The 26,938-nt window shown below is 48.4% G+C and overlaps 2 protein-coding genes across 3 annotated transcripts in view; both read right to left on the reverse strand.

Annotated features, from left to right (window-relative positions):
• The window catches only part of LOC115083897 (protein ZNF783-like), a 35,312-nt gene extending 25,212 nt beyond the window's left edge, over nt 1–10,100 (reverse strand). Inside the window, exons 1-2 of the mRNA XM_029587954.1 lie at nt 9,882–10,100; nt 5,925–6,051 (exon numbers count right to left, since the gene is read on the reverse strand). Of these exons, the coding sequence (XP_029443814.1) occupies nt 5,925–6,051; nt 9,882–9,905 (151 nt within the window). The 5' untranslated portion in view covers nt 9,906–10,100. The remainder of the gene's footprint in view (nt 1–5,924; nt 6,052–9,881) is intronic.
• Nucleotides 10,101–22,352: 12,252 nt separating this feature from the next.
• The window catches only part of CDK5 (cyclin dependent kinase 5), a 29,623-nt gene continuing 25,037 nt past the window's right edge, over nt 22,353–26,938 (reverse strand). For both annotated transcript variants that reach the window (XM_029587956.1, XM_029587955.1), the window contains exons 11-13: nt 25,961–26,021; nt 24,804–24,884; nt 22,353–24,660 (exon numbers count right to left, since the gene is read on the reverse strand). In XM_029587956.1, the coding sequence (XP_029443816.1) occupies nt 24,574–24,660; nt 24,804–24,884; nt 25,961–26,021 (229 nt within the window). In that variant the 3' untranslated portion in view covers nt 22,353–24,573. The remainder of the gene's footprint in view (nt 24,661–24,803; nt 24,885–25,960; nt 26,022–26,938) is intronic.

Raw genomic sequence — 26,938 nt, forward strand, 5'->3', positions numbered from 1 at the left:
ACGGTTGATAATGTGTCTGAGTGTGAAGGGATTGAACCGCCAACGCCTCATCTTTAAGTTTACCGACTGTTTCCTGTAACTTCGCTCCAAATAGGTGATCACCGGCACAGGGAAGGTTGGCTAGCTTCCCGTGCACATCATCTCTGATGGAGCTGGATCGAAGCCATGCCGTCCTACGAGCTGCTATGGCTGTCGCGGAAGCTCTTGAGGAGGTCTCCATACCTTCGTAGACTGATCGGAGCAGGTGTCTGGAACATTCCTCCATATCATGTAGGGTTTGAGGTGTCTGAGCGCCTACAGTCGAAAGGAATCCTTTAGTCGCCTGGATGCAGTCATACAAATATTGCACCATATAAAACTGGTGGTGCATAATGCGTGTGGTAAGCATCGAGTTTTGGTAATTTTCTTCCTACTTCATCCAGATACCTATTGTCCTTAGTTGGCGGATAGGTAGTATGGATTTTGGCTTCTTAAACCGCTGCATAGCGGACTCGACAACTACTGATTCATGTGGTAGTTGTTGCATAGTATATGGAGCTTCTTTTTGATCCTAAACTTAATATCGGATTTCCTGGATACCGGTTGTATAGTTTGAGGAGTTTCCCACGACTTCAATAGTAGTCGATGGAGTAGGTCATGAGGCGGGAGTGTGGTTGGTTCTCCCGGCACATCGAAAATTTTAGAAGCCCCAACGTCTCAGCTCTGGGGTCAGGATCTTTTTGAATTTGCAGGTGAAGGATCTTTCCAATCTTTTCCAAAAAGTTCGGATAGGAGAGATCTTCCGGAGGTGAATATGGCTCCTGTTGACCTTCCGGAGGGTCGGAGGGAAAGCCTGTGGATGATGTAGGGGAATCAGAAAAAGAGTCGTCAGGCTCATGTGATACCGAAACTGCTGGAGAAATCGAGATAGCTCGTTCTACGAGGGGAGATTGTTTGTCACTAATGTCCTCGAAAGGTTCCGAAGATCCCTGATCTTGCGTGGGGCGTGCGCTATCCTTGTCTATGATAAATGACGTTTGAATGGCTTCGTAAAATCCTGACAAGGACTGTGACAGTTGCCAAAAAGCATCCTTTGTGGCCTGTGTCATCACTTTTGGTGCTTTTTGCCCTTGTTGATCTTCCAGAGGACTAGATGGATGCTGTGGGCGTTCCCGTCCTCCCCGAACCTGGAGAAGGGTGCGAGGATGAAAGATATATCGGGGAGTCGTGGTCCTTCGTTGAGACAACCTTGAGGATCTAGACGTGGAAGGACTGATTTCCTTATGACTTCGATGCTTATGTCTATGTCCCCGGTCTGGATGTCTTTCCCTTGCCATGATGAGAAGCTGACTCATGTGAAGAGGTATGAGTTCTCCGGGAGTCATGTGAAGAGGAACTTGACCTCCTATGTTGAGAACTGCGTGAAGTGGAGCTGTGAGTGTCCGATCTTTTACGTTTGTGACTCCCCTTCTTGTTACAGATAAAGAATATAACTTTGGATCTCTGTTAGTAGGTAACGACCAACAATCCTGTTGCTCCTTCGTCTGCGTGTGGTGGAAGGAGGAATGCCTCTTTAGAAGAAGCTAGTGTCTTCATTACCATTTGCGGCTCCGGCCCTTGTAACGGCGCCGCTTGGCCTTCCGATCTCAGAGGAGTCTCAGGCGCCGTATGGTATTTCTTTTCTTTCTGTCTTTTCGGAGCCGGCTGGTCCTTCGACGCCGTGTGGCTTTTCGGCGCCGTGGTACCCTTGGGCGCCTTATGGCTTTTCGGCGCCGTGTGACCTCTCGGCTCCTTTTGGTTCTTCGGCGCCGTATGGCTCCCCGGCGTCTTTTTGCTTTTCGGCGCCGTTAGGTCGTCTGGCGCCGTGCGGCCTTCCTGCGCCATATGTTTGTCGGTGCCGTATGTGTTCGGCGCCCTGCCGACTTTCGGCGCCGTAATGGTTTTCGGCGCCGGCGTGATCTTCGGCGTCGTGCGATGGAGCGTCTTGGAAGACGCGTCTTTCGGGTCCTTAACCTTCGGCGCCAACATGTGCCCTTGTTTCTCCGGCGCCATGGAGGCGTGTAGGGCCGGCGCCGTCCCTTTAGTGTGCGGCGCCGTTCCTGCTCTTCTCGCCCCTTGTCTCCCATAGGGCGCGGTGATCTGGGCCCTAGGCTCGGCGTCGTGTCGCGAACCGCCATTACGTCTATGAGGCGATCTGCCTCGCTCCCGGCCTTGACTATCGGATTTTCGGCTATGAAGGGTTGCAGTGCCCTGCTCCCCTGTTACCTGGCTATCCGAAAGAGCCTTAGGTGCCGAATATTTTATCTTCTTCACCGGTCCCGGTGAAGAATGGGCCTCCGAAGCCTCAGGAGTGCTTAGGAGTTCTGAAGTCTGTAGGCCCGTTGTCTTTTCGCCCTGGGGGACATTTTTGCACAAAACTCACAGTTTGAAACATCGTGTGCGCTGCCGAGGCACCGGTAGCACCGGTCATGACCATCGGTGACGACATCACCGGTTGCAGCGGCAGCGCTTAAACCCGCTCTTGGACATGAGGAAAGTCTTGGCTCCGCGTGCGATCCCGCGCGCGGAAAAAACAGACTGAGGAGAGTAGATCTGCCTGCGCGGGAACACACACACGCAGGCGCAGAGGATACAAAAATCAACCTCTGCTTTATCAAGCTCCGCCTCCCAGACCTGATGGACAGATCCCATGACAGCATGGCTAATTCAGCCCTGCTATCGACGGGAAACTATCTGGTCATGGGCGTCGCTGATCTTAGCGACTACAGTGCGTGCTTGGGCAGCCCGTAACTGACGAGCTAAGTATTTGCCCGCCTTGTTCCCACCCTCAAAATATTTCTGTTTCAGAATAGTAAGATGGTGACTAATGGCAGCGTCCTCTAGGGACCGCAGTTGGCCCCTGACAGCTAGAATTTTCTGATATAGCTTCTCTGAATGAGAACTACTGTGGCGCCGCGTGAGAGTAGTAAGATCTAAGAGTAATTGAGTCCTGCGGGCCTCCCGCTCTTTATTACAATAGGCAGCCCTGGAAATACAAACGCCCCTTATTACTGCTTTAGAACATTCCCAGACTGTCAATGGTGACATACCCTCCACCTGGTTGTCCTGAAAAAAATCCCTCAAATGCCGATCCACCGTCGTGACAAAAGAGGGGTCTGTAAGAAGGCTATCATTAAGCCGCCACGTGCGAAATCCCGTGCCCACATCACCCAAGCTACATATCAGCCACACCGGGGCATGGTCTGACCAGGTGATAGGGTCAATGTCAGTCTTCTGGACCCTATGCTGCATAGTGGTTGAGGTAAATACATAATCAATGCGTGTGTATGTAGGATGTGGGCAGGAATAAAAGGAGTAAGATCTAGAGTGGTTATGTCTCTCTCTCCAGATATCAACTAAACGCCAAGCGTCCAAGATTCGACGCCAAGCCTGCCTGGAAGCGGAGTGGGTCAGCTTGCCCGAGCTGGAATCCTTGACGGGATCCAAGACAAAATTGAAGTCGCCACCCACGATCAGTTCTCCCTCCCCGTGCTGCTGCAATAAAGCGTGCAAATGGTTTATAAACGGCACTTGATTTGTAGCAGGAAAATAAACATTAAGTAAAGTGTACACATGCTTGTCTTGTTTAATTTTAAGCAATATATATCTACCATTGGGGTCACACACTACAGAGAGCTGCTCATGAAGGCAGGAGGAGGAAAGCAATATACCAACTCCGGCATATTTATTGGCTGGCGTGCTGGCTGCCCAATAGGCAGTGGGATATTGGGAGAACAATAAGAGGCGCTCGTGATGCCTACGGACATGTGTTTCTTGCACAAAACTATCCCGCGTTTTGCCGCTGGATCTCCCGCTTAAACAAGAGACGCTTGCGTGGGGTATTGAGTCCCTTAAACGTTAAGGACAGTAGTTTAGTCGCCATGAGGCATGAGTAGTGTGGGCCCTACAGCCACCCCCAACCCCACAGCAAGGGACACCAGAACCAGTGAAACCGCAGCAGGCCATGTCCCCCATGATAAAAAGGCACTATGACTCGGCCACAGGACCCCTGCCCTGTAGTATCCCCATTGATCGGTCCCATTCCCCCATAATCCTGCGATGTCCCCAGGCTCGCTGCGGGACAACATTCGCCTAGGAGCGCGTGGCTGCCCCTCCATAAGCAGACACATCCAAGTTCACCCTCCCCTCCCCCCCCCCTCCCCACGGACCCCGCAAACTAAGCAAAGATATATAACATAAAACGTAAACCCCTTATGTAAGGCACAATTAAAGCAGAAGGGCTACAGGAGAACCATAGATCAGCAGAAACATAAGAACTGTAACCCAGTCTCGAACATGATTCAGGCCTGATGCTCAGGGTAAACTGACCAAAGGCAAGTGAAGTACCCCCAGCAATCACGGAGGCGGACTGACCGCACCCCAAAGATCAAAAAATGATGCGAACAAGTATCCAACTGTTAGCCCTGATCCTGTATCAGTGGTCGGCTGTCGTCGTGTTGTCGCCGGAGCCGCTTGCCTCCTTTGCCAGCTCGGTGCCATCGAGGAGCCTGATCACGAAGGGTCGCGGCTGCAGGGGCCTTGGCTCCAGAGAAAGAGACCGGAATTTGAGCTTTGGTGAATGCCTCCACAGCCTCCGTGACCGTAGTAATCCTATAGGAGACCCCCTGATGTTGAAATGAGAGACCAAAGGGATAGGTCCACCGATACCGTATATCTTTATCCCGCAAGGCGGCTGTGGACCTCCCGTAGCTCGTATCTTTTTTTCAGCGTGGAAGGCGCCAAATCCTGAAAAATGAGGATCTGTAGATTCTGCCAGGTTATGGTCTTCATCCGGCGGGACAAGGCATATATGCGCTCCTTCACGGGAAAACTGGTGAGGCAGAATACTATGTCCCTAGGCAGCTGATCTCTGCGGGGCCCCAGGGCCCGTGGGCACGCTCTAGGCTCACGACAGTGGGTTCGGCCTCCCCGACTGCAAGGTCGTCGCTGCCATTTTGTAAAACAAAATTGCAAACCTGGATAGCCACCCGCTTGGCGTCAGCAAAGTCCGGTGTTTCAGGAATCCCCCGTAGCCTGAGGTTATTCCTCCTGCTCCTATTTTCCAGGTCCTCAATCTTGTCCTGCAATGCTTTGATGTCTGAGTGTGCTGCCTCCTGGCGTGTTGACAATGTATTTATGGTATCTCCGTGGCCATCAATGCGATTCTCTGCGTCATCAACACGATTACCTAATGCAGCCAAGTCCTCTCTGACATCAGCCACAGACGCCATAATATCGGCCTTATATTGTTTTAAATCGCTGCGCAGCTCGATGAACCAGCGTCTAGCCTCCTCCCTCGTGAGGAGAAGGGCTGCGTTCGGTACCTCCGGCGTCTCCTGCGCAGCGGAAAAATCGCTCGGGTCAGGCAGGTCAGTTCGCTCCGGGCCCCCGCTCGCGGCGCCATCTTGATCCCCCTCCGGGGAGGCCTTCCCGTATGAGAATTGTCGGAGATCTGTGGGTTTGCGTTTTGTAGTCATGGTGAAGCCTCCACCAGAATCGCCAGATGTGAGCAACAATTTGCGTCCAAAAGCGCAGATAAACGAGGCAAAATGAGGGGTTATATCGTCCGTGGGGAGAGGAGCCGAGCTACCGCGCGTCTGCTCACATCGGCGTCAGGCCACGCCCCCCGAGACAAGCATGTTTAACTCTCTTCTTCCCTCCCAGTCCTTACTATAACCCCACTGAAAAAGCTACATATGACATCCATAGCACTCCCATTATAAACCACTGATACAGGCATGTTACATCTTTTACATATTTACAGCTGAAAGGAAACAAAGTGATCGCTGCAGTACACCTTCATTTTCTCACTTTTCAACCAAATCACACCAGGAATCCTTCACATTCAGAACTGTCTTTTTCAAGATGACACAGGGCTGCTCTAAACATGTAAAATTGTCCCTTACCCAGGGAGATCAGGCTCCGATAATTCTCCCTCATCACTTCCTTGTAAAGCTCCTTCTGCTGTTCTTCTAAATCCTCCCACTCCTCCTGGGAGAAATAGATGGCGATGTCCTCGAAGGTTACTGGGACCTGAAACACAAAGCCTTCCACACTCAGCACCTTCTGCATCCCCTCCATCAGAGGGCCTCCCAGTGCTGGAGGCTCAGCAGGGCAGGGAGAGACTTCTCTTTTGTTTGTAACTCACAGTCCAAAGCAAGCATACTAGCTAACATTTTTAGAAAAAACTTTTACTGACCTTTCTGGACACATCCTGCTCATTTCTAGTAGCATGGGAACAGTAATACAATTTGAAGGACCTACCAGGCAGAAAGGGGGAGGAGGGACAACCATGGGTTATAGTTAGCACTGCTCTGTTACTGAGCTCAGGTGGGAGAGAGAGAGGCAAGGAAGATAAAGCTGACCCAGAGAAAGGAAGACTGAACTGAGAGATAAAGAAGGTGAGATGTTGACATGGAGGGTGGGAGCTGGGACAGAGATGATTGCAACAGTTCTGGTCCACAATGGAGCTAAAATGGAAGGAAGGAAAGCAGAAATGCAATCAGTAACTGGGAGTGAGGAGTAGAAAGGGAAGAAGAAAGGTCACCAGGTGTCCAATATATGTGCACATATTTTCCTGTGTAAGTACAGCTAGACATACTTTGCATATAGCAACACAGCAGACAGAGCAAGATAAGGACCATTTGGTCTACCTAGACTGACGAGTTTTCTTGCCTCTACTACGCTAGCCCAGTGATGTGCTTCTAGGCCTTTTTGTGGCTAATGTCAGATGTTATGTCTGATTTATGAGCTGAAGACAGTCCATGCTTGGTCTTTTGGTCAGGGGTGTTGGTGCCCTGCCACCCAAACTCACTGGGGGGACAAATACATTATGCCCCTGGTCCAAGCAGGAGAATTAAATCTCCTGAAAAACGTCTGCCATACAAGCCCGTCTGTCTTCACTGTTCTAGCTGTGGCCATCACCCTTCCTTGCCCACTTCTCCTCAAAAACAAGAAGAATACTTCTCCATGGACAAGCAGGACTCATTTCAGCCACATATCTGACAGCCCGAACAGAGAACGTGATCTCTCAGAGCTCAGAAAGAGCCAGAAATCTTTCTGTGGATGAGTGGGTGTTCATGCAGCTACCATCGCATGAGTCTCCACAAGTTGTTTTTCTTCCGCTGAAGCAAAAGGCTGCAATTGCTCTCTCTCCTAAGCCGATCATCTTTTTTTGACTAAAATTGTTCTTATTTTATTTATTCTTCAATTATTATTTTTTATTTCTTAAGTTTCCTAAAACAAAAACAAAAAAAGTTTACTTAGTGGTATAGTTATTTTTTTCCAGCTTCATTTACTTTCCTCTTCTCATCATGTTCAAAATGTGACTTAAAAATATTGACACTTGACTTCCATGACCTCTCCGCCACCTCCACCATAAATAAAATATAGCTGGATAGAGAGCATACAACAACTTAATACCGACAACTGCATTCTTGGCAGATTTTAAAACCTTTTACTGGATCAGCATATGAATTATCTAAAAATATTGTACATGAGCCTTTGAAACCACAAAGGTCTCTTCTTCAGGACACATTAGCGGCATTCACATCTGAAAAAGGGTCCTATGTGGGCTCAATAGCTCATGTACAACATTAACGAATATTACATTGATTCAATAAAAACCATTACAGCATGCAGAAAATCCAGTTTATTCCAGGAGCCAGACAACTACTAGATCACTGCATACAGAAGCCTGTCACAAAAATTTAAAGAAAATGTTTTGTCAGATCTTTGCTATCTGGATGGATTTTTTTTTTGCACAGGTCTCAGTCTCTTTTATTATTTCCTCTTCTCGGTCTTCTAATCCCTTTTCCAAGTTTGCCTTTCCATTTCTCTCCTGTCTCCCTCCTCAGATATCCATCTTTCCCTTTCATTCCTCTCTCCTCTGCCTCAAGTCTTTCCCTTGATTCATCTCACTCTCTATCTATTGACCCCCTGGATCTCATCCCTCGGCCTCAGGTTCTCCCTGTCCTAACACATCACATCCCCTAACTCTCCCCACCATTGCTCCAGCAGCCTTTCATCTCCCCTTCACTGGGCTGCTCCCCCAACAGCCACCCCTTTCTCTCACTACTCCCCATTATTCCCACAGTGACTCACCCTGACCCAACCATTTCATATCACCTCTCGCAATTTCCCATTCCCTCCAGTCTGACTACCTCATCCCCAATTATTCCCTCGCATGCTCCCCCTTCAGTTTCTCTTTGATTCCCTCTTACCTCCAGTCATCCCCTTGCATACTCTCCCCTTCCCCCCCCAAATCCCATCTGTTTCTCTCATACACCCTCCCCCATCATCCCTTCTTGATCTCACATCCCCCCCCCCCATTAACCCTCTCTCTCTTAAACCCTTCCACCTCCCAATCATCACCTTTGGCTCACTTCACACCCCCCCCCCCCACCAATACCACCACATATAGCTCTGTTACCCATCCTCCACTTCACCACCTCTGGTTCTAATCACCCTCCCTCCTCCTTCACCACAACTGACTCTCTCACTCACACACACTCGTTGTTAAGTTAGCTTTATAACATTAGGCCTGCCTCAGAGCAGGTCTAAAGTTACCTGGCCTTGTGGAACCTTGAAGATATCCGGTTAAGTGGCACTGTTTGGGGGGGAAGGTGTAAAACATCCCACCCCTCCAAATTTCACAAATGACCCTGCCGGGCTGAGCACCCTCAAACTGCTCCAAAGTGTTAAAAACAAAACATTGGGAGGTCCTCCCCATTTTTTCTTAATTTTAATGTGGCTCCCTCCTGTCCTCCCCCCCACTTCCATCGCTTTGGCACCTTCCCCCATACAGCACAAACCCCAAAACGGGAGCAAGATACCTTCTTACGCGCTCCTGGAGCTTCCAGCACTGCTCTGACAACAGTAATGCTGGAAGAGCTGAGAGCAGGTAAGAGGACACTTTGCTCCCAGCTGGAGCTTGCACAGTCTGCGGGCAGCGGGAGGACGTCGGGAGCAGGAGGATGCCACATTAAGAGGGGATGGGTGGTACTCAGCCCAAAAGGCCCATTCATGAAATTTGGGGGATGGGGTGGGGAAAATCAAGTCACCGGCCTACACCCCCCCCCCCCCGACACAGTGCCACTTAACCAGATACCTTTTGAAGATATCCATTTAAGCAGCAAATTTTCTGACCAAAAGGCTGGAAAAATTTAACATCTAACCAGGTATATTCAGACATAGCCAGATAACTTATCTGCTCGCTGGCTTACTGAATATTGGTCTCAGTGTTTTTATAACTTATCCAACACTCAGACCCACCCAGATATATGGATCAAGAATACATTGTTTACAGATCTATAGATATAGATCCCTTGTTTCAGGCTTTAGGTCCTTTCCTGACAGAGAGGATGCCTAGAAACATACTTCTGACTAAACGGGAGAGTCTAAAACTAAAAAATGAATTAGCCAAGTTTTGAACTGCATATAGGAAGAGGATGAAGATCATGTGGTTCTTTTTTTTGTGAATTCGGCTTCTCTCCCCCAAGTCAGCTTCCTGGCTCCTCTTATAATAAAAATGTTCTTCTCCCCAGCACCTCCCCAATCGCATCTATTATAGTCTCCTGCAAACCTCCCCCACTAATATTTTAATTTCCTGACACCTTAAGGAGCTCAGAACCAGCATGCCCAGCTTTCCTTCAGGATCCAAGCAAGAGCTGAGTAAAGCAAGGGGGGAGGAGGGGTTTGTATTCTTAAGATAAATGAATTATGAATGCTTATGAAATATGCAGGAATGGGCAATAGCTTGGGCTGAACCCTTGAAAATTGGCATTACCAGAAGTTGCAAGTTACAGTCCTCTGCTAATTCAGACCCTCACAGAGAGGGCAGGAAGTTGGGAGCAATCTCCTACCTGAACAGAAGCTCCTGCAGGCATTTTCCTTTCTGCTTTTGCTGCTTTCAGGATCAGAAATTAAATGGGAGCTCTTTTTCTGCCTGTGGAAGAGCCGAGGGATTGCCTCTTGCAGTAGGATAGGAAGGAGGCTTGGGAGCCGTTACCGGAGCAGGAGACTCCAGCGGCAATGTCTGAGATTCTAGGTCTAGGATGGAGAATGATCCTTTTTGTCTTCTCTGTTTCTCTTCTCCAATCAGGTGGCGCTGACTGATGACGTCATGAGGTAACAGGCAGGGTGGGAGTGAGCTGTAAAGTGAGATCTGTCAGTGCACTGAGAAAGCTTTAGGGATTTGGTTAAAATAAATATTGGAGAATTTTATTTCCAAAAATGTGTTAAAAAAATGGAAAATAAGAAGTGATTATAGGTTGCTAGTTCTCTTTTACACAAGAATTGATAAAGTGAGATCTGTCAGTGCACTGAGAAAGCTTCAGGGATTTGGTTAAAATAAATATTGGAGAATTTTATTTCCAAAAATGTGTTAAAAAATGGAAAATAAGAAGTGATTAGAGGTTGCTGGTTCCCTTTGACACAAGAATTGATAAATCAAACCTTCAACAACAAGATCACGTAAGATCTATACTTTCCATATTGCATTTCAAATATAAATCTAAATGAAGCCCTGGAAGTTTGTGCTGTTTCTTTACAGAACAGAAGCCACGAAAGAAGTACTTTGAAAGCTTCAGATCAGTGTGCCACAATGGCTTAAAAAAAGCAAATTTAATGTTAACAATTATTCCAAAAGGAATAGAGAATAAATTGAAAAATATACCTTCGTATAAAACTATGGTGCGTGCGACCATACCTTGAGTACTACATACAGTTCTGGTCAGCCCATCTAAAAAAAAGATATAAGATAGCAAAACCACAAAAGTTATAGAGAAGGGCAACAAAAATGATAAAGGGGATAGATGGGTTAAAAGGGCCGACATAATAAAACTTGTGCTAAAACTGGAGTTCAAATTTTAGGTGCTATAATGGATAATACATTGAAATCGTCAGCTCTTCTCACTCTGTACCTTTCCTCACATCTTTCAGCTCTCATCTTCCCCTTCCCTCCATTTTCTTCTCTCATGCACTTCCTTTGTCCTTCTCCTATTCGTCTCTCTTATTTCTCATCCCTTTTTCTTTTTCCATCCCTCCATGTTTCATAACCCTTGCCTCCATCAACCCTCTGTCTTCCCTGTCTCTTCTCCCAGTTTTTGCCCTAACCTCTTATTCAGCTTCAGATCTATGCCTCTCACTTCACTTCATTTTTCTTTCTCCTATCCTTCCATTATTTTGCTCGCATTCATATCATCCTTCATGCATAATTTCCCATTTCCCATTCTTACCTCTTATCTAATTTACCTCCAATCCTTCATTTCTCTCTTCCCCATCCACCACTCCTTCTACCTCTTCACTCAGCATCCATCTCCCTGCCTGTTTTCTTCTTCCACTTAGCATCTATCCCTCTGCCTCCCTTCTTCCTCTAGCGTGCCCTCCCTATTCCCTGCCTGACCCTTCTTCCCCAAGATCTGTCCTGTTTCTTGCCCCATTCCCCAGCATCTACACTATCTCATCCCATCTCTCCAGAATCTGCCCAGTCTCTTGCTCTTCCTTTCCCTAGCATGTCCTCTTGTCATTTCCTCCTTCCTCCGACCTCTTCCCTTTCTTCCCCACCAGCTGGGCCCTACCTCTTCCTCAACATCTATCCCCCGATTCTTGCACCCACCTTCCCCAGCATTCAATTACTCCTCTTGCTTGTCTCCCCTTCCCCAGCATTCACTCTGCCCTGCCACTTGACAGCCCGGCTCCTTGATCGGCATCTGATCCCCTCATCCCCAGAATGTTTCCCGTGTTGCTTGCCCCCCTCCCCCATTTCCAGCTTCTGCTCCCTCCACAGCTTGCCACAACATCCCCTGCTCCTCCCCTCAGCAGCTGAGCCCATTGGGCAGCACATCACTGCTGCCATCATGACAAGCAACTTCAAGTCCTGCAGACCAGTAGCTCCTGCTGATGATCTTGTGAGGTTTAAAGTTGCTGATTTTGGTGGCAGATGGAAAGAAACCAAGTGGAGGTTTGTTGTATGACAGTCTCCTGTCAACGTGGTGGCCACATCCCTGGAGCTGTTGCCACTGACCTCCAAGTCTCTTGCCTTGGTTGGGGCTATCCCACTCTTGTGCAGGACAGTGGGAGATGGACTTCTAAAGCAGGAGACTCCCACCCAGGGTGGAATATTTGGAAAGTCTGAGCGTGTGAGAACCAAGGGGGCTCAGGAGAAGCTGTGAGAAAACTTTTGCATGAGAGCCAAGGAGGTTACAGGAAAGAGCCATGAGGATCCCTGTGTGTGAGAGCCAAGGAGGGTACAAGAGGGCACCATAAGGGTCCTTGAGAGCCGTTGGGGGGGGCATAGGGAGGTGCCATGAGAATCCCCGTGTGTGACATCTGAGAGGGGCACAGGAAGAAGCGTGAGAAGCCCTGTGTGTGAGAGCTGAGGGGGGCACAGGAAGAAGCGTGAGAATCCCTGTGTGTGAGAGCTGAGGGGGGGGCACAGGAAGAAGCGTGAGAATCCCTGTGTGTGAGAGCTGAGGGGGGGCACAGGTGCCATGAGAATCCCAGTGTGTGAGATCTGAGAGGGGCACAGGAAGAAGTGTGAGAATCCCAGTGTGTGAGATCTGAGAGGGTCACAGGAAGAGTGTGAGAATCTCTGTGTGTGAGAGCTGAGGGGGGGGCACAGGTGCCATGAGCATCCCCGAGTGTGATATCTGAAAGGGGCACAGGAAGAAGTGTGAGAATCCCTGTCTGTGAGAGCTAAGGGGGCCCAGGTGCCATGAGAATCCCCGTGTGTGAGATCTGAGAGGGTCACAGGAAGAAGTGTGAGAATCCTGTGTGTGAGAGCTGAGGGGAGCACAGGTGCCATGAGAATCCCCGTGTGTGAGATCTGAGAGAGGCAGAGGAAGAAGTGTGAGAATTGCCGTGTATGAGAGCTGAGGGGGGCATAGGTGCCATGAGAATCCCTGTGTGTGAGAGCTGAGGGGGGCACAGGTGCCATGAGAATCCCCATGTGTGATCTCTGAGAGGGGCACAGGAAGAAGCATGAGAATCCCCGTGTATGAGAGCTGAGGGGGGCACAGGAAGAAGCGTGAGAATCCCCGTGTGAGAGAGCTGAGGGGGCACAGGTGCCATGAGCATCCCCATGTGTGAGAGCTGAGGGGGGCACAGGTACCATGAGAATCCCCGTGTGTGAGAGCTGAGAGGGGCACAGGGAGAAGCGTGAGAATCCCCGTGTGTGAGAGCTGAGAGTGGCACAGGAAGAAGCCTGAGAATCCCTGTGTGTGAGAGCTGAGAGGGGCACAGGAAGAAGTGTGAGAATCCCTGTGTGTTAGAGCAGAGAGGGGGCACAAGTAGGAACCATGAGGATCCCTGTTAGAACTGTGTGTGTGGGGGCGGGGGGGGGGGGCATAGGAAGGAACCTTCAGGATCTCCTTTTGTGAAAGCCAAGAGAGGGCACAGGAATGCGCCGTGAGGATCCCCATTTATTTGAGACAAAAGGGGGCACAGAAAGGCTCATAAGGATCCCATGTGTGAGAGTCGAGGCGGCACAATAAATAACAGTGTGTGATCGTGTATAACAGCACATGAAAGAGAAATATCAAATCCTGCCCGTTTGAGGATTGTCATATCTCTTATTTTTATTCTGCCTGAGATTAATATGAGATTTATACTTGTGTAATCCCATCCCTGGGTGTGGATTGCTACCCGATCATGGGGCCAGAAGAGAATTTGTTGTACTCTTTGGGGCAGGAACCTTCCCAGGCTAGCTTGGCATGGTCTCTTTGGTTCAGGGCCTGGAGCCTTTGCCAAGTGGGGGGAAGGAGGAGATTACTTCCAAGGCCCCGAGGGCTAAAGGTGACTCCATGTATCTGTCCTGTTGTCCCTGGGGTAATCAGGATATGTCTATCCCAATGTGTGCCAAAAACGACTGGAGTCACTATACTATTGTCCAAAACACTGTGGGGTGGATTTTAAAAGCCCTGCTCGCGTAAATCTGCCCGGATTTACGCGAGCAGGGCCTTGCGCGCCGGCGCGCCTATTTTCCATAGGCCTGCCGGCGTGCGCAGAGCCCCGGGACTCGCGTAAGTCCTGGGGTTTTTTGTCGGGGGCGTGGCCGATCGACGCAGCTTTTTGGGGGCGGGATGCGGCGTTTCGGGGCGGGCCCGGGGGCGTGGTTTCGGCCCAGGGTGGTCCGGGGGCGTGGCCGCGCCCTCCGGAACCGCCCCCGGGTTGCGTCTCGGCGCGCTAGATGCCCGCTGGCGCGCGGGGATTTACTTCTCCCTCCGGAAGGGGTAAATCCCCGGACAAAGGTAGGGGGGGGGTTTAGATAGGGCCGGGGGGGTGGGTTAGGTAGAGGAAGGGAGGGGAAGGTGAGGGGAGGGCGAAAGAGAGTTCCCTCCGAGGCCGCTCCGATTTTGGAGCGGCCTCGGAGGGAATGGAGGCAGGCTGTGCGGCTCGGCGCACGCCGGCTGCCCAAAATCGGCAGCCTTGTGCGCGCCGATCCCGGATTTTAGCAGATACGCGCGGCTACGCGCGTATCTACTAAAATCCAGCGTACTTTTGTTTGCGCCTGGAGTGCGCAAAAATGAAAAATGAAAACACCACTGCAGTGTACCCCTACAGCAGGTCACTGACACTCCCTTCCTCACTGAGGATGTAGGGGGGGGGGGGGGCAGGTCTGTGAACTCTGTTGCCAGAGGATGTGGTTAGTGCAGTTAGTGTAGCTTTGTTTAAAAAAAGGATTGGATAAGTTCTTGGAGGAGAAGTCCATTAACGGCTATTAATCAAGTTTACTTAGGGAATAGCCACTGCTATTAATTGCATCAGTAGCATGGGTGGTTCTTAGTGTTTGGGTACTTGCCAGGTTCTTGTGGCCTGGTTTGGCCTCTGTTGGAAACAGGACGCTGGGCTTGATGGACCCTTAGTCTGACCCAGCATGGCAATTTCGTATGTTCTTAACTCTGTTCACAACTCAAAGGACTACCTCTCTAGCCGTAGTCAGAGCCCTGCAGAAGGAGGGCTGTATTTGAATGAATCCTCCTCCACTTTCATCCTGCAATGGCTAGCTGACACTTGATACCCAGGACTTACTAGTGACAGAACTGAGTGTCTGTTACACTTGTATTTTACACAATCAGTACCTGCGTCTATTTTCGCTCACCTAATCCCTTTAATTTGGTTTTAGATATACAGATGCTGGATGGCCTGATCATGGGACTTTTCAGTTTTCTACTTGTCTTGGGCTTTTAACATATTCACTGCATTCTTAGAACTTCTCCATCTTATAGACCTTAAGGTCCATATTCAAAAGCATTTAGCTGGCTGACTAACTCAGAAGTTAGGGGCGCTCCAGAGGCATAACTGGGAGGAGTTGAGTTAGCCACTAACTCCAATATCACTGGGCAACAATGAAAGTGTTACTGACCTAAAAAGGTCCTACTCTGTAGTATCTTAATGTGCTGAACACGAATATGACCATGAAAAGTTTTTATTGGCTCTCGTTTTGAAGATATTTAATATAGTTCACTTTCTATGTTTAGTCATGTAAATTTATCCAGGACTGTAAATAAGCCTAGAATGATGTAATATTGCATCATATTGCATAATTCCATCATGCACACATCATCCAGAGTTTATTACATCATTTTCTGATGCAATGCAGTTCTACTGCCATGCTGCTGCTGAGTAAGCTGACGACAGCAGCGTACTATATGAAGCCCAGTCAGAAAGGGTGAGCATTTGAAATATTCATGCTGGCTGACTACTGCTGGACACTCCGCAGAGATGCTCCCGAACAGGTGTACAAGAGACAAGCAAAGAAATCTAAGACGTAGTCTATTACTTCATTTTTCAAACGGTATTAACTGTAGGTTTCCTACTATTGGCAAACAGTTCAAGATGTAATTATATTATTGCATATTACAAAAAAACTAGAGCCAATTTTCCATTTTCACAGTCACATTCGTGTTTAGCACATGGAAATTTATAAGAATTGACTAATTTCATTTCCGTAACATGACTTTTGTGAAAATTTGTTGCCCAGTGTATTCAGAGATAGCTGGATGATGAAGTCGGATCGGGCCAAAGACCTGTCCTAAAGTTAGGAGGCTACAGTTAGCCTGGGGAGGGGGTAGAGAAAACGTAGAGGAGTTAGGCCTAGAGGGAGAGAGAGAGAGCAGAGGGTTCAGATCTGGAATAGGAAGAAGAGAGTCAGCTTGAGGAAGAAAGGAGGGAATCGGGAAGAGAAATAGCAGAGGGCTCAGGCCTGGGTAGTTGCGGGGCATGATAGAGATGGAAGGGAAGAGATAAGAGAAAAATGGAGGGAGTTGTTAAGGCCTTCCACTTACACCGATTACACCAACTTCGCCCTGTCTTAGGGGCCGATGCAATACAGTGCGCTCAGCCGCGTGCACTGTATAACCCGCACTCTGATGCAGATAAATAGGCGCTAATCCACCCCCTAATGCAATAGGGGGATTAGCGCCTATTTAACGTGCGTCCGATGCGGAGTGAATGAGATAGCGCTCATCACATGCAATTGCATGTGAATGAGCCTATTACTCATTCACTCCCAATGCACAAAGATTATCGCTCAGATATTAACGCCTGTCTGGAGCAGGCGTTAATAGCTGAGCGCATTGAAAAGAAGTACAGAAAAGCAGACCGCCGAGTTATGAAGACCGACGCCGGTAAACTTGGCCTTGGTTTTCATAACCGGCCGTCTGCCCGTAATGGGTAGGGATAGGGGAAGAAGGAGCAGGGTGCCACCCTAGATCATGAGAAGATTGCGGGGGTAGGGAGATAGAACAAGCGAGAGAGTAAGGAACCCACATCGATGGTAAGATCTTTTGAGGCAGGGAATTACGCGATACCTGAATTCCAAATATGCTATAATCTGCATTACTTGGTCACTCTTCTACAATATCGTGAGTTGCAGTTCTATTTAAATTACAGTCATTTGTCATGTTGCATCTATGTAAACATTTACATATATACATTGCTTTCTAACAATATATGCAAATTCAATGGTCATTTTCGTCTTGCATTTTGCCCTCCTTCATGGAGGCGTGTCCTCCCGTTCATGCACTCCGCATTGGTCACCTTACATTGAATAGCCATGGCAAGTTATCTGGCATCTGACTAACTTTAGCTGGATAACTTGTCCGCGTGCCGCTTTTCTGAAGAGCAACACGTACAAAGTTTCTCGTGACAGTTTCCTGCCTCTAAATCTGAGAAAAGTACCATGTGCCACGATGGTGGCAGAGGCACCAGCAGGTAAAAGCGCTGCTCATGTTAGCATGCTGCCATCAGGAGAGAGAATAGGAAGGGGGGAAATCATGCCAGGACTGAACCTTGCAGCCAGTTACAGGAAGCAGAGCTACTTTAGAGGAGGTGGGACGGGGGCAAGGCACTGGGTGGGTGCCCTGATTTCCTCTGCTTCCTCCCACCCCCAAGAATGGTCCTGCCTCAGAGTACAGCACCTTCCTTTCTATAACTGAAGCACCAATATCCACAACACGTCTTCTGCACGCATAGTCGAATTAAAGTGTTTTGTTTGTTTTTTAAGTTCCCATCTCAGGAGTAAACTCAATTTTAACAGTAAAGAAAATGTAAGCTACAATTTAACTCACATTTTATTCCTCTGCTCCCTGGAGGGGTGAAAAGTTCTCAGGTTACATAATTTTGGACTTTGGATGACACGAAAAGCCCATTTTCATGCTCGGGATGACAGGTGAGCCTTCCCTGAGGTCGGCTAGTGCTGTCCCCGTTTCTAAGTGTCTCATTGACATTCAGTGAAAAAAATTAAACTTGTAACAGCGCAGTTGTCCTTTAAAATTAAATCTCTAAATAGCCTTGGTCTGGTGATTCATCCTTGTCAACAACCCGAGTAATTTGTCTAAAATGTAGATCAGTCAATGCTCAAAGCAGGGAATAATAAAAAAAAAAAAAAAAAGTAACATTTTATGTTTTAACACCAGGGCTTAACCTGTAGATAAAATGGAAGTGGGACTATGGAGGGTGCATAGGGCCAGGGCTGAAGTCATTCTCATAGATAAACACATGCTTCACACTCTTCCTCCCCGTCGTAAACGATGACAGAAAAAGTGGTCTGACCAGCACGTTTATGTTGTTTTAGGGTAGTACCTGTTGCTCATTGGTTACCCTATGCCTTCTTTGAAGGGCAGTTAACCCAGGTTACCCCTTTTGTTCATTTCCATCCTTTGTTCACTAGAGATCCTCTGTTTATCCCACATCCTTTTGAACTCCATCCCCCTTCTTGTCTTCACCACTTCTTCCAGGAGGGCATTTCATGCATCCACCACCCTTTCCATGAAGAACTATTTCCTGACATTGTGCCTGAGTCCACGCACCTGGAGTTTCATATCATCCTCATAGCTACAGCTTTCTTTCTTACCTCAATGTCAATTTCAGGGCAAAGTCTACTGTAACTCCAGTTATGGACTTGGATCTTCAATTTGAGGGTTATAGAGTCCAGCAATGATGGCGTCTTCGAACGCTGAGCTCCTGCAGTCTTGAAGTATGGTACTTCTGTCTCTCCCAGACTTAGTTTACATTTGTTTAACCACTCCCAGACCTACAAGAGCCTGCAACCATTGGGTTAGAAGCTCAACCGCCTTGGAGGAATCCTTAATCCAGGGCAACACAGATTAAGAACTCCTCAGTATAAACTTATCATCAGACTCCATCTCTCCCCCTAATTTCACCAAATGGTTGTTATGTAACTATTAAAGGGGATAGAGGGGATTCTAGAGGGTCTCCACCTACTCAAGGCCATGCAGTTGAAAGGCAGGCAACCCCTCATTACCTTCTGCTGCTCCCTATTACAAAAAGAACTAAATGAAGACAGATTATGAACCTTGGGTGGCATAACAATTAGCATAATTTTGCAGCTTTCTTTGTAAGCTTAGTGCGCAAGAATCTTAAATAAATAAACAGTGGTGGCTGGGGTGCAGGATGAACTCAAAGAAGAGAAACTGGCACACCCCGCGCTCTCTTAATACCAGTTTCAGGAGCTGCATGGACTCAGATTGAGCAGTTTTTGGAATGAAGGGGGTAGAAAGGGAGAGTGGTGGAGAGATTGCTTTTAATCACCAGGATCCTATGTGGAAGAGAACTCATGGGAGCCAAAGGGGATAAAGGGAAACAGATTCTTGTCCCTGCTTGGAGAAACAGTGTGGTACTCCATTGCCAATACCCAAGGCCAATCGTGGAGGCCGAGTAAGCCTGAAGAACCGTAATTGTGGCAGACCCCTGAAGCTCTCTTGAAATGCATGTCCAACTCAGGCATTAGCAATGAATTAAAATAAGGCTGAGGGGAAGACAATTTGCAAAAGAAAAACAGTGAGACATAACATTGGTAAGTACTTTTTAATTCCATATTACTTTTTTTTTTTAATAAAACAAGAAAAAAATAGACTTTGAAATTGATTTTTGCAATGATGGCAAGGTCTTATACTGGAGCACCAACTGCATTAGTAAGTCAACAGGTAGCCATACATGAAGACCTATTTATTATCTATTTTCTATTGCTGAAGTGAAAGGGATAATTAAATACCAATAAAGTTATTCTAGAAAGTGGTCCTTTTGGGAGAATGTACGTGATTCCACTTTGATCATAGTCCATTACAAGATGCTCTAGCATGGGGCAATATCAATGGCACGGGGACTGTTCAAGCCTGCTCAGCCACGTCATGCAGAGCAGACTGTAGTTTAGAGGCATCTAGGAGCCTGAAAGGCTGCCACTGGGGCAAGGAAGAGGGGCAGGCCATGAAAAGATAAGGTGCAATGGTTATGGGGGAGGGTTCAGGAAGAGAGAGAAACTGGATTGGAAACCATTAAAAGGTTAAGAGATAAGCCCAATACTTGGGACCTGCCTTGGTCATTAAGTCTGGCTTTAGAACCACCGTCATTAATCCTTCCTTTGCCAGCTGCAGCCCTAGGTGCAGAGCAGTTGGATCTTCAACTTCAAGCCTGCCTTCCGCACCACTTCAGTCAACTGGGATTTCTTCAACTCTTCAAAATGAGAGCGAGGGATCGAGAAAGCGGGCTAGAGCAGGACTTCCCAACCCGTAGATCAGTGCCTCAAGTGGCAGCGCTTTTCAGGAGCCAGCGCCATTAGTAGTGGGAGTCAGCCTGGGAAGCAGTACAGGCTCACAGTCCCTGCTGTGGCACTGCCCCTGCCTGAGGTTTTGTGGTAACTACAGACCCCTAACACAAGCAGGGATCAGGGCCTGTGAGCTTGAACAGACTCTGAGCTCACCTTCATTACGAACGTTGCTGTCACAGATCGCAGCTGGACTAATGAGAGGAGGGGAGGGCTGAGTGTGCAGGGGGGCAGTGGCAATTTATTTATTTAAAAACTTTTCTATACCGTCGTATAGTAGAGCACCATCACAACGGTTTACAGTCAGGCACAAATATGTGGTTTCTAATTTATCCAAAGGGTGCCATTATTATACAGTTACATGGTTCAATAATGTACTCTAAATGGGGAATGGGTGTGGTTACCATTTACTATTAATTTCTTTATAATTTAATACTTAAATTGTGAGAAAATAACAAAAGTAAGCAATACTGCTTTTTCTTGGTGAATTCCTGCTTTGTGTATGTGTTGTTATTCCGTTACCTCACTGTGAAATGCTTTTTTGAAGAGCCATGTTTTTAAGCCTTTTTTGAAGAGTTTTATTTCTTTCATTAGTCTTAATTCTAGTGGTAATGTGTTCCATAATAATGGACCAATTGCCACTGCTTTTCTCTCCACACCCACCATTAAACCTGCGCAAGAAAGTGTTGCCCCCTGCCATCATCCTGCCTTCTCTTCCCACCAATTGGCAGCTAAAAAGGAAAATGTTGCCAATGACCCTGGCCAAGGGGATGTTTGGAGGAGGGTTTATACGAAGATGGGATGAGATGCAGGAGGGGGTTGAGGGTTGGATAAGGTGGATAGGGATGGGCTGTTGATGAGGTGGGGCTATGATAGAAAAATCAACTAAGAGATTTAAGAGGAGGTGGTGTGGAAAAGGGGAGCAGCTGGGGTAAGTTTGAGAAAAGGTTTAGAGAGGAGGCAACACTGGCAGGCGAGAGAGGATGAGAATACAAGAAAGGAGGGAGTGGAGGGGATGAGAAAGGATCAAGTTTGGGGGTTGTAAGAGCAGCTTGGGGTGAAAGGATTGGCTGGAGTAGATGAGAGAGAAGGATGGGCTAGGGAGTTGAGGGGGCAGAGGTTGAAAGAGGGGAGTCTGGTGGAAGGGAAGAGATGAGGTACAGGTTGAGAGGAGATCAACTGACGTGCAGAGTGGGTGAGAAGCAGTGACCATCAGGCAGAGGGGGACCATAACCCTGCTCGTTTGCTTGGGTCATCTTAAAACTTTCAAGTGCCAAAGGTTTGGGAAGCCCTAGGCTAGGCACAGCTATGCTGTGTCTGACATGCATATTTATTGCTGCTTGTCTCAGACGCTCACAGTTAAAGTAAAAAGCTGCAAAAGTATATTTAAAGTTATCTTCTATGTGAGCTTGCAATTGCTCAGGCTACGGTGCCATTGCAAAATAATTATCACTTGCTAATCAATAGAAGAGCAATGAAGTGATATTAAAGGATATGGGAGTAGCTAATTCATATATTGTAAAAATATAAATGCAAGTTTAAGAGATACATTATGGCTATTTGCAATTTTTCCCTACGCACCATATTGGCCCCAATATAAGATGGCCTCAGCTATGAGACATCCTCCCTGCATTTGGGCTCATATGCTAGAGACAGCTCAGTATCATCAACAGCAGCCATCACCCCCAACCCCATCCCCAAGCCCTGCTCTCATCCCAATCCAAGTGCAGAGTCCCTACTCTTCCCTCCCCCCCCCCCCCCCAACTGTCCTGGTGCCTCTCACACCTCCTCCTTCCCTGCAGCCTGGCCAACAGGGCAGTGGCACTGGCGCCTGTGGCTGTCTATAACCTGCTTTGTCTGCCACTGCTGACTCTTCCTCCCACAAGATCAGCTGTGAGGGACGGAGGAGAGGCCGAGGACAATTACAAGATAAGATGGGTTTTGGGATAGGTGACGCGTCCTGTTATAAATTATAGCACACAAAGAGCCACCCTCTCTGAGTCTGCTCTCCTGACTTTCTTTTCTGTAAGCAGCAGCCATAATTGACAAGTCCCTACCAAAAAAAAAGGGACAACCCCTCCAAAAAAAAAAAATAAAATAAAAAAGAAACGCTTATTCTAAGTCCATCTCCTGCGCGGCTGAGGGCAGGAGGCCTCGCAGACAGAATCACAGATTCTGGGATTGACATAAGACTCAACAAATCAAAGATAAGGCAATAGACTTCAACGTGCACAGCCCGAACACATAACCAAAAAGGATTTGCCAAAACCTCTGTAAAACAAACTGCATTTATTATGAAATATTTAACAAATATACAAGATAAAAAAAATAAAGAGACACTGTCTATAATGGAAAAAAAACCCTCACAAAAAAAAAAACAAAACAAAAAAACCCAGTCTGGATTGTGGTGCTAAGCGCTTTCACTGAAGACAAGAGTGACAAAATGAACCTAACAAGAGTAAAGCCCCAGCTACCCAACCCAGGAACACTGGGATGGACCACATCATCGGGGTCATCCTGGCCGCCACCAGCACGCACCGAGGCAAGGAGCCATCACCTCCCTACCTCGGGGAAAAGCAACAAGCACAGAAGGGGGGGGAACTTCATTCTGCTGGTGCCCGACTGACTCCCTCCTTCCTCCAATTAAAAAAAAAAAAAAAAAAAAAAGAGAACACAAGGAGTTCTGTTTAGACTTTAGCACGTGAGGTCTGGTCCTCTTCATCCCTCTACTATTTATACTGTTTTAAAATATCCACAAGTAATGAAAGTGAGGGGATGAAGAAAAGGGGGTGTGTCTTGATACAGGAGGAGCACAGGCTGCCTGCCAAAACGCTTAGCCCAACGCAGCCAGAATAAAGTCATTAGCGTATCTCACCCGGTGCACGCCGTGTAGCACACAGACTGTGCCCACGGGGCATGAACCATGAAGAGGAGACCTAGGGATATCACAGACATGGGGGGGGGAGGGGGGGGGGGGTCCATCCCCATTCTAAATCACACAAGCTGTGCATACGGATGGGGGGTTCCCATGCCCACTCTATACACCATACTATACCCCCAGCTTACAGACAGACACCTCCCCACGCTGGGGAGCAGGGGACTGCATGTATTTGCCTTCAGACTGAGACCCTCGTGTATAAATTCTATGGGGGGGAAAAAAAACTCAAGCCTTGAGATTTGGCACTTAGCCCCCCCCCCCCGCTATAGAAGGAGAACTTTACGTGTTGAAAGAGAGCTTTTCTAGCATGTAACTAAATCCATCTAAGCGGGGGAAATACGGGCCGAGCCTACAGGGTTCACAACTTTCAACCTAGGAGCCCCTCCAATCTTTTTCGTCTTTTCCCCCGGCAGTTTCCTCCTGCTTCTTTGGGTTTCCAGCTTACTCAAACCAGCCCCTGTTAGGCTGCACCACCATGAAATCTTCCTCCGCATCCAACCCTAGAGTTTTTAGCTCCTGGTTTTTTTTTGTATTCTCTGCCTCCCAGGTCAGTCCAGCCACGGTCCCTGGGGTAGAGGCCACAAACCATAGCTTCCTGTAGAATCCCTGCAATGGTGGACCCCCAGCTCCAGCCTCAGGTGTCGCCATTTAACCAGAGCTGAGACTCCCTCCTACCCTTCTCCCACCCTGGGGGGGGTGAACCCTGCCCCAAAGGCATCCCCCAGCCCAGGGAGTGGAAGACCCGGGCCAGGCCTCAAAGCCAAGCCTTCTGCACTGCAGGGTACAGCTCTACCCCTGAGCTACCGGACTGGCCCAGGAGCACCTCCATAGAAAGACCAATGTCCATCAGGTCATTGCATTCAAGTATAGACAGCAGCACCTACCCTACACCAGGGCTACCCAAACCTGTTGTGCACATCCCACAGGCCATCCGGTTGTCAGGACATCAACCATTAATATGCATGGGTTATATCTGCATACACCGGAAATACAGTAAAGCTAATTTCTTTTATGCATATTCATGGGGAGTATCCTGAAAACATGACTGGCTGTGGGGTCCCCAGGATAAAGGTATGGAAAGCCCTGCCATCTATACTTGTATGTAGTGTCTTAACCACTCTGTGGCAGGAGTCAAACTCACTACCTGGGAGGCAGGCACAGAACCAAAAGGGTTAAATAATGAGATAAGAGTCGTTGGGCCAGGAAATCATCACGAGAGCGCGCTAGTGCAATGAATGGCAAGCTTACTGCAGCGAGACTGCCAAGCTCCCCAGGAGGAAGTCAGGTTGGTCAACATACACCAAAGAGGAGTTCTTTCCTTTCGTTTCAGTCTGAAAGGTTGGTTCTGGCTCTGATCCATGCTACGTCTAAAAAAAAAAAAAAAGCAAGCTGTGTGGGGGCTGGTGCCCAGCTGGGCTGCGCAGCCACACATCCCACTGCCAAGAGCAGGGAATCCAGCTCCTGGGCTGGCCACAAAAGAAATGGAGGAAGAACCAATAGGACAACTGGGAGGATGGGCTGGCAGGGGGCGAGAGCGCTCATCTTCTCGGTCCTACGGGGGACAGAAGTCTGCAAAATAAGGGTGCTGCAGGGCTTCATCAGCAGAGATCCTCTGAACCGGGTTACACTTCAGCAGATTCTGTGAAAGCAAAAAGGAGAAACAGTTACCGATAATTCCCGGTCTCACCCCCCCCCCCCCAGTCTGTCCCATAAGCGCCATGCACATTTCCTGAGTAATTCCCCCCAAAACCCTGTCCGTTTCCCTCCCCTGGCCGCGTTTACCTGCAGCAGGTCCCGCCCTGTTGCATTGAGTTTCGGAACGACGTTCACCAGAGAGGTGGTGGCGGGATACATGGGATAAGGCTGCACGAGACAGGGAGAGAAAGCGGAATATATGAGAGAGAGAGAGAGAGAGGAGGTTATCCAAACAAGACCAGCCCCTGCCTGACTAAACCGGGAGGATGGACAGCAGGCAGACTGACTCCGAGGCAGCCGATCCCTCTTCTGACAGCCTGAGTAATGCTGAGCTAGCACTTTTTCTTAGCTTTACCTTAATACCCCAATAAAAGTTACCCCAAGCAGCTGCTGGAGCAGGCTACACAGAGAGAAAATGCTCAAGGTTAAGGTCTCCAGTGCAGACGGGAGTGGGAGGAAGAAGAAAAAAAACAGCCAATAATATTCTGGAGAGGCAGTAACGTGTTCCTGTACTCCCCGACCTTTACCCTCTCTTTCTTAAAAAAATATTCAAGGCTTACCAGTTGGTAGGGGCGGGCAACTTGCTCAGAGTCGCTCTCCCTTATTTCCCACTCTCTTAAGAACACCCACCCAGCTTCCCATGCCCTAACGTCCTCCCGTCCCACCCCCCTGGAACCCGCACTCCTCGGTGAGAAGTGCTGATGTACGATTTGCAAGAGGCAGCAGAGCCCGTGACAGGAATGGGCTCCTGAGGGGAGGGGTAGGAAATAGTGGTTGCAAGCAGCTGAAGGAAAGGAGGTGGTGAATGACTTCAGGGAACATAAAAAGTAGCTGCAGGAAAGATGGACTCAGTGGTTTCGGGGGACTAATGGAGAACATGGTTAGCAGCAGGGGAGATGGGGGGGACTGGCCACAAGGGAGGGAAGAATGGAATAGATGGGCGTTGCAGGCACGGAATGGAGGGGGGCGGGGGGGGGGGGGAAGAGGAGATTTTCTGATGGCTACCGGATATGCATCTGCCGTCAGCGACAGCTCCAGGACAAGAAACAGCTTGCGCCTGGCTTGTCAGCCCATTACCCACTCAAAAGTGGGATTTTCAGCTCCTACCATGGAGGGGACTGGAATAAGTACTGCCTGGCCTCTTCAGCAGAGACTCTCCTCAACTCCCAGAGCCCTCAGCAGCATCTGCTTAGTCCTCTAGCTCCCAGTCCAGATAATGTGTCGAGAAGCCTTTTCTTCCTTACTTTATAATCCGGAAGCTTGGTCATAGCCGGCCACTGCTCTTCTGTGGGGGTCCCAAGCAATGTGAAGAGGTTAAGGGGAAAATATTTATTTCCCAGGATGCCCTAGGAGGAGATGAGGCCCAGCTGAGACTAGAAGCAGGGCCTGTTTGTTTTCAAGGCACCAGCCCCCTCAGTCACCCAGAAGCTGTGCTCCCCACTAGCCAAGCAGCAGAAACAGACATTTTAACTGCATTTCTAGCCTTTTTTGAGGACTTCCTAGCTCAAACTTAAACAGAGGGTTTGATGGAGAGATTCACAGACAGGCCGATACAGTACAGTGTGCTCCGACAGAGCGCACTGTTAGCCGGCATTTGGACGCGCGTTTTGAGGCGCTAGCTTTACCCATTATTCAGTAAGGGGTAATAGTGTGTCCAAAACGCGCGTCCAACCCCCCGAACCTAACAGCGCCCGCAACATGCAAATGCATGTTGATGGCCCTATTAGGTATTCCTGCGCGATTCAGTAAGTAAAATGTGCAGCCAAGCCGCACATTTTACTTTCAGCAATTAACGCCTACCCAAAGGTAGGCGTTAATTTCTGCTGGCGCCAGGGAAGTGCACAGAAAAGCAGTAAAAACTCCTTTCTGTGCACCTTCCAACTTCATATCGTGGCGTGACTTCCACTGCACAATTTAGTAATAGAAACATCACGGCCTGGCAAAAGAAGAAGGTTAGAAGGATGAGTAAGAGCGAACTCATAGGACCGGGCTTAGGTCACCCAGCCCGAATCTGACACACAGGATAGAGACGGGCACACCCCTGGGTAAAAGCTTGAGGGTGTAGTCGAGAGATGATTCGAATCTGCAGGCTTACCGTTCCCTGTGAACCTCATCTGCACAAACAGCGGCATGCAACATCTGCAGCTGCAAACTTTGCAGGTCTTATTTTCAACTTTGAAAAAGCATGAGTTTGCAGGCCTGCCGGCATTTGGAAAATTGTT

The sequence above is a fragment of the Rhinatrema bivittatum genome, chromosome 2 (genome assembly GCF_901001135.1).
Source record: "Rhinatrema bivittatum chromosome 2, aRhiBiv1.1, whole genome shotgun sequence".
Lineage (NCBI taxonomy): Eukaryota > Metazoa > Chordata > Amphibia > Gymnophiona > Rhinatrematidae > Rhinatrema > Rhinatrema bivittatum.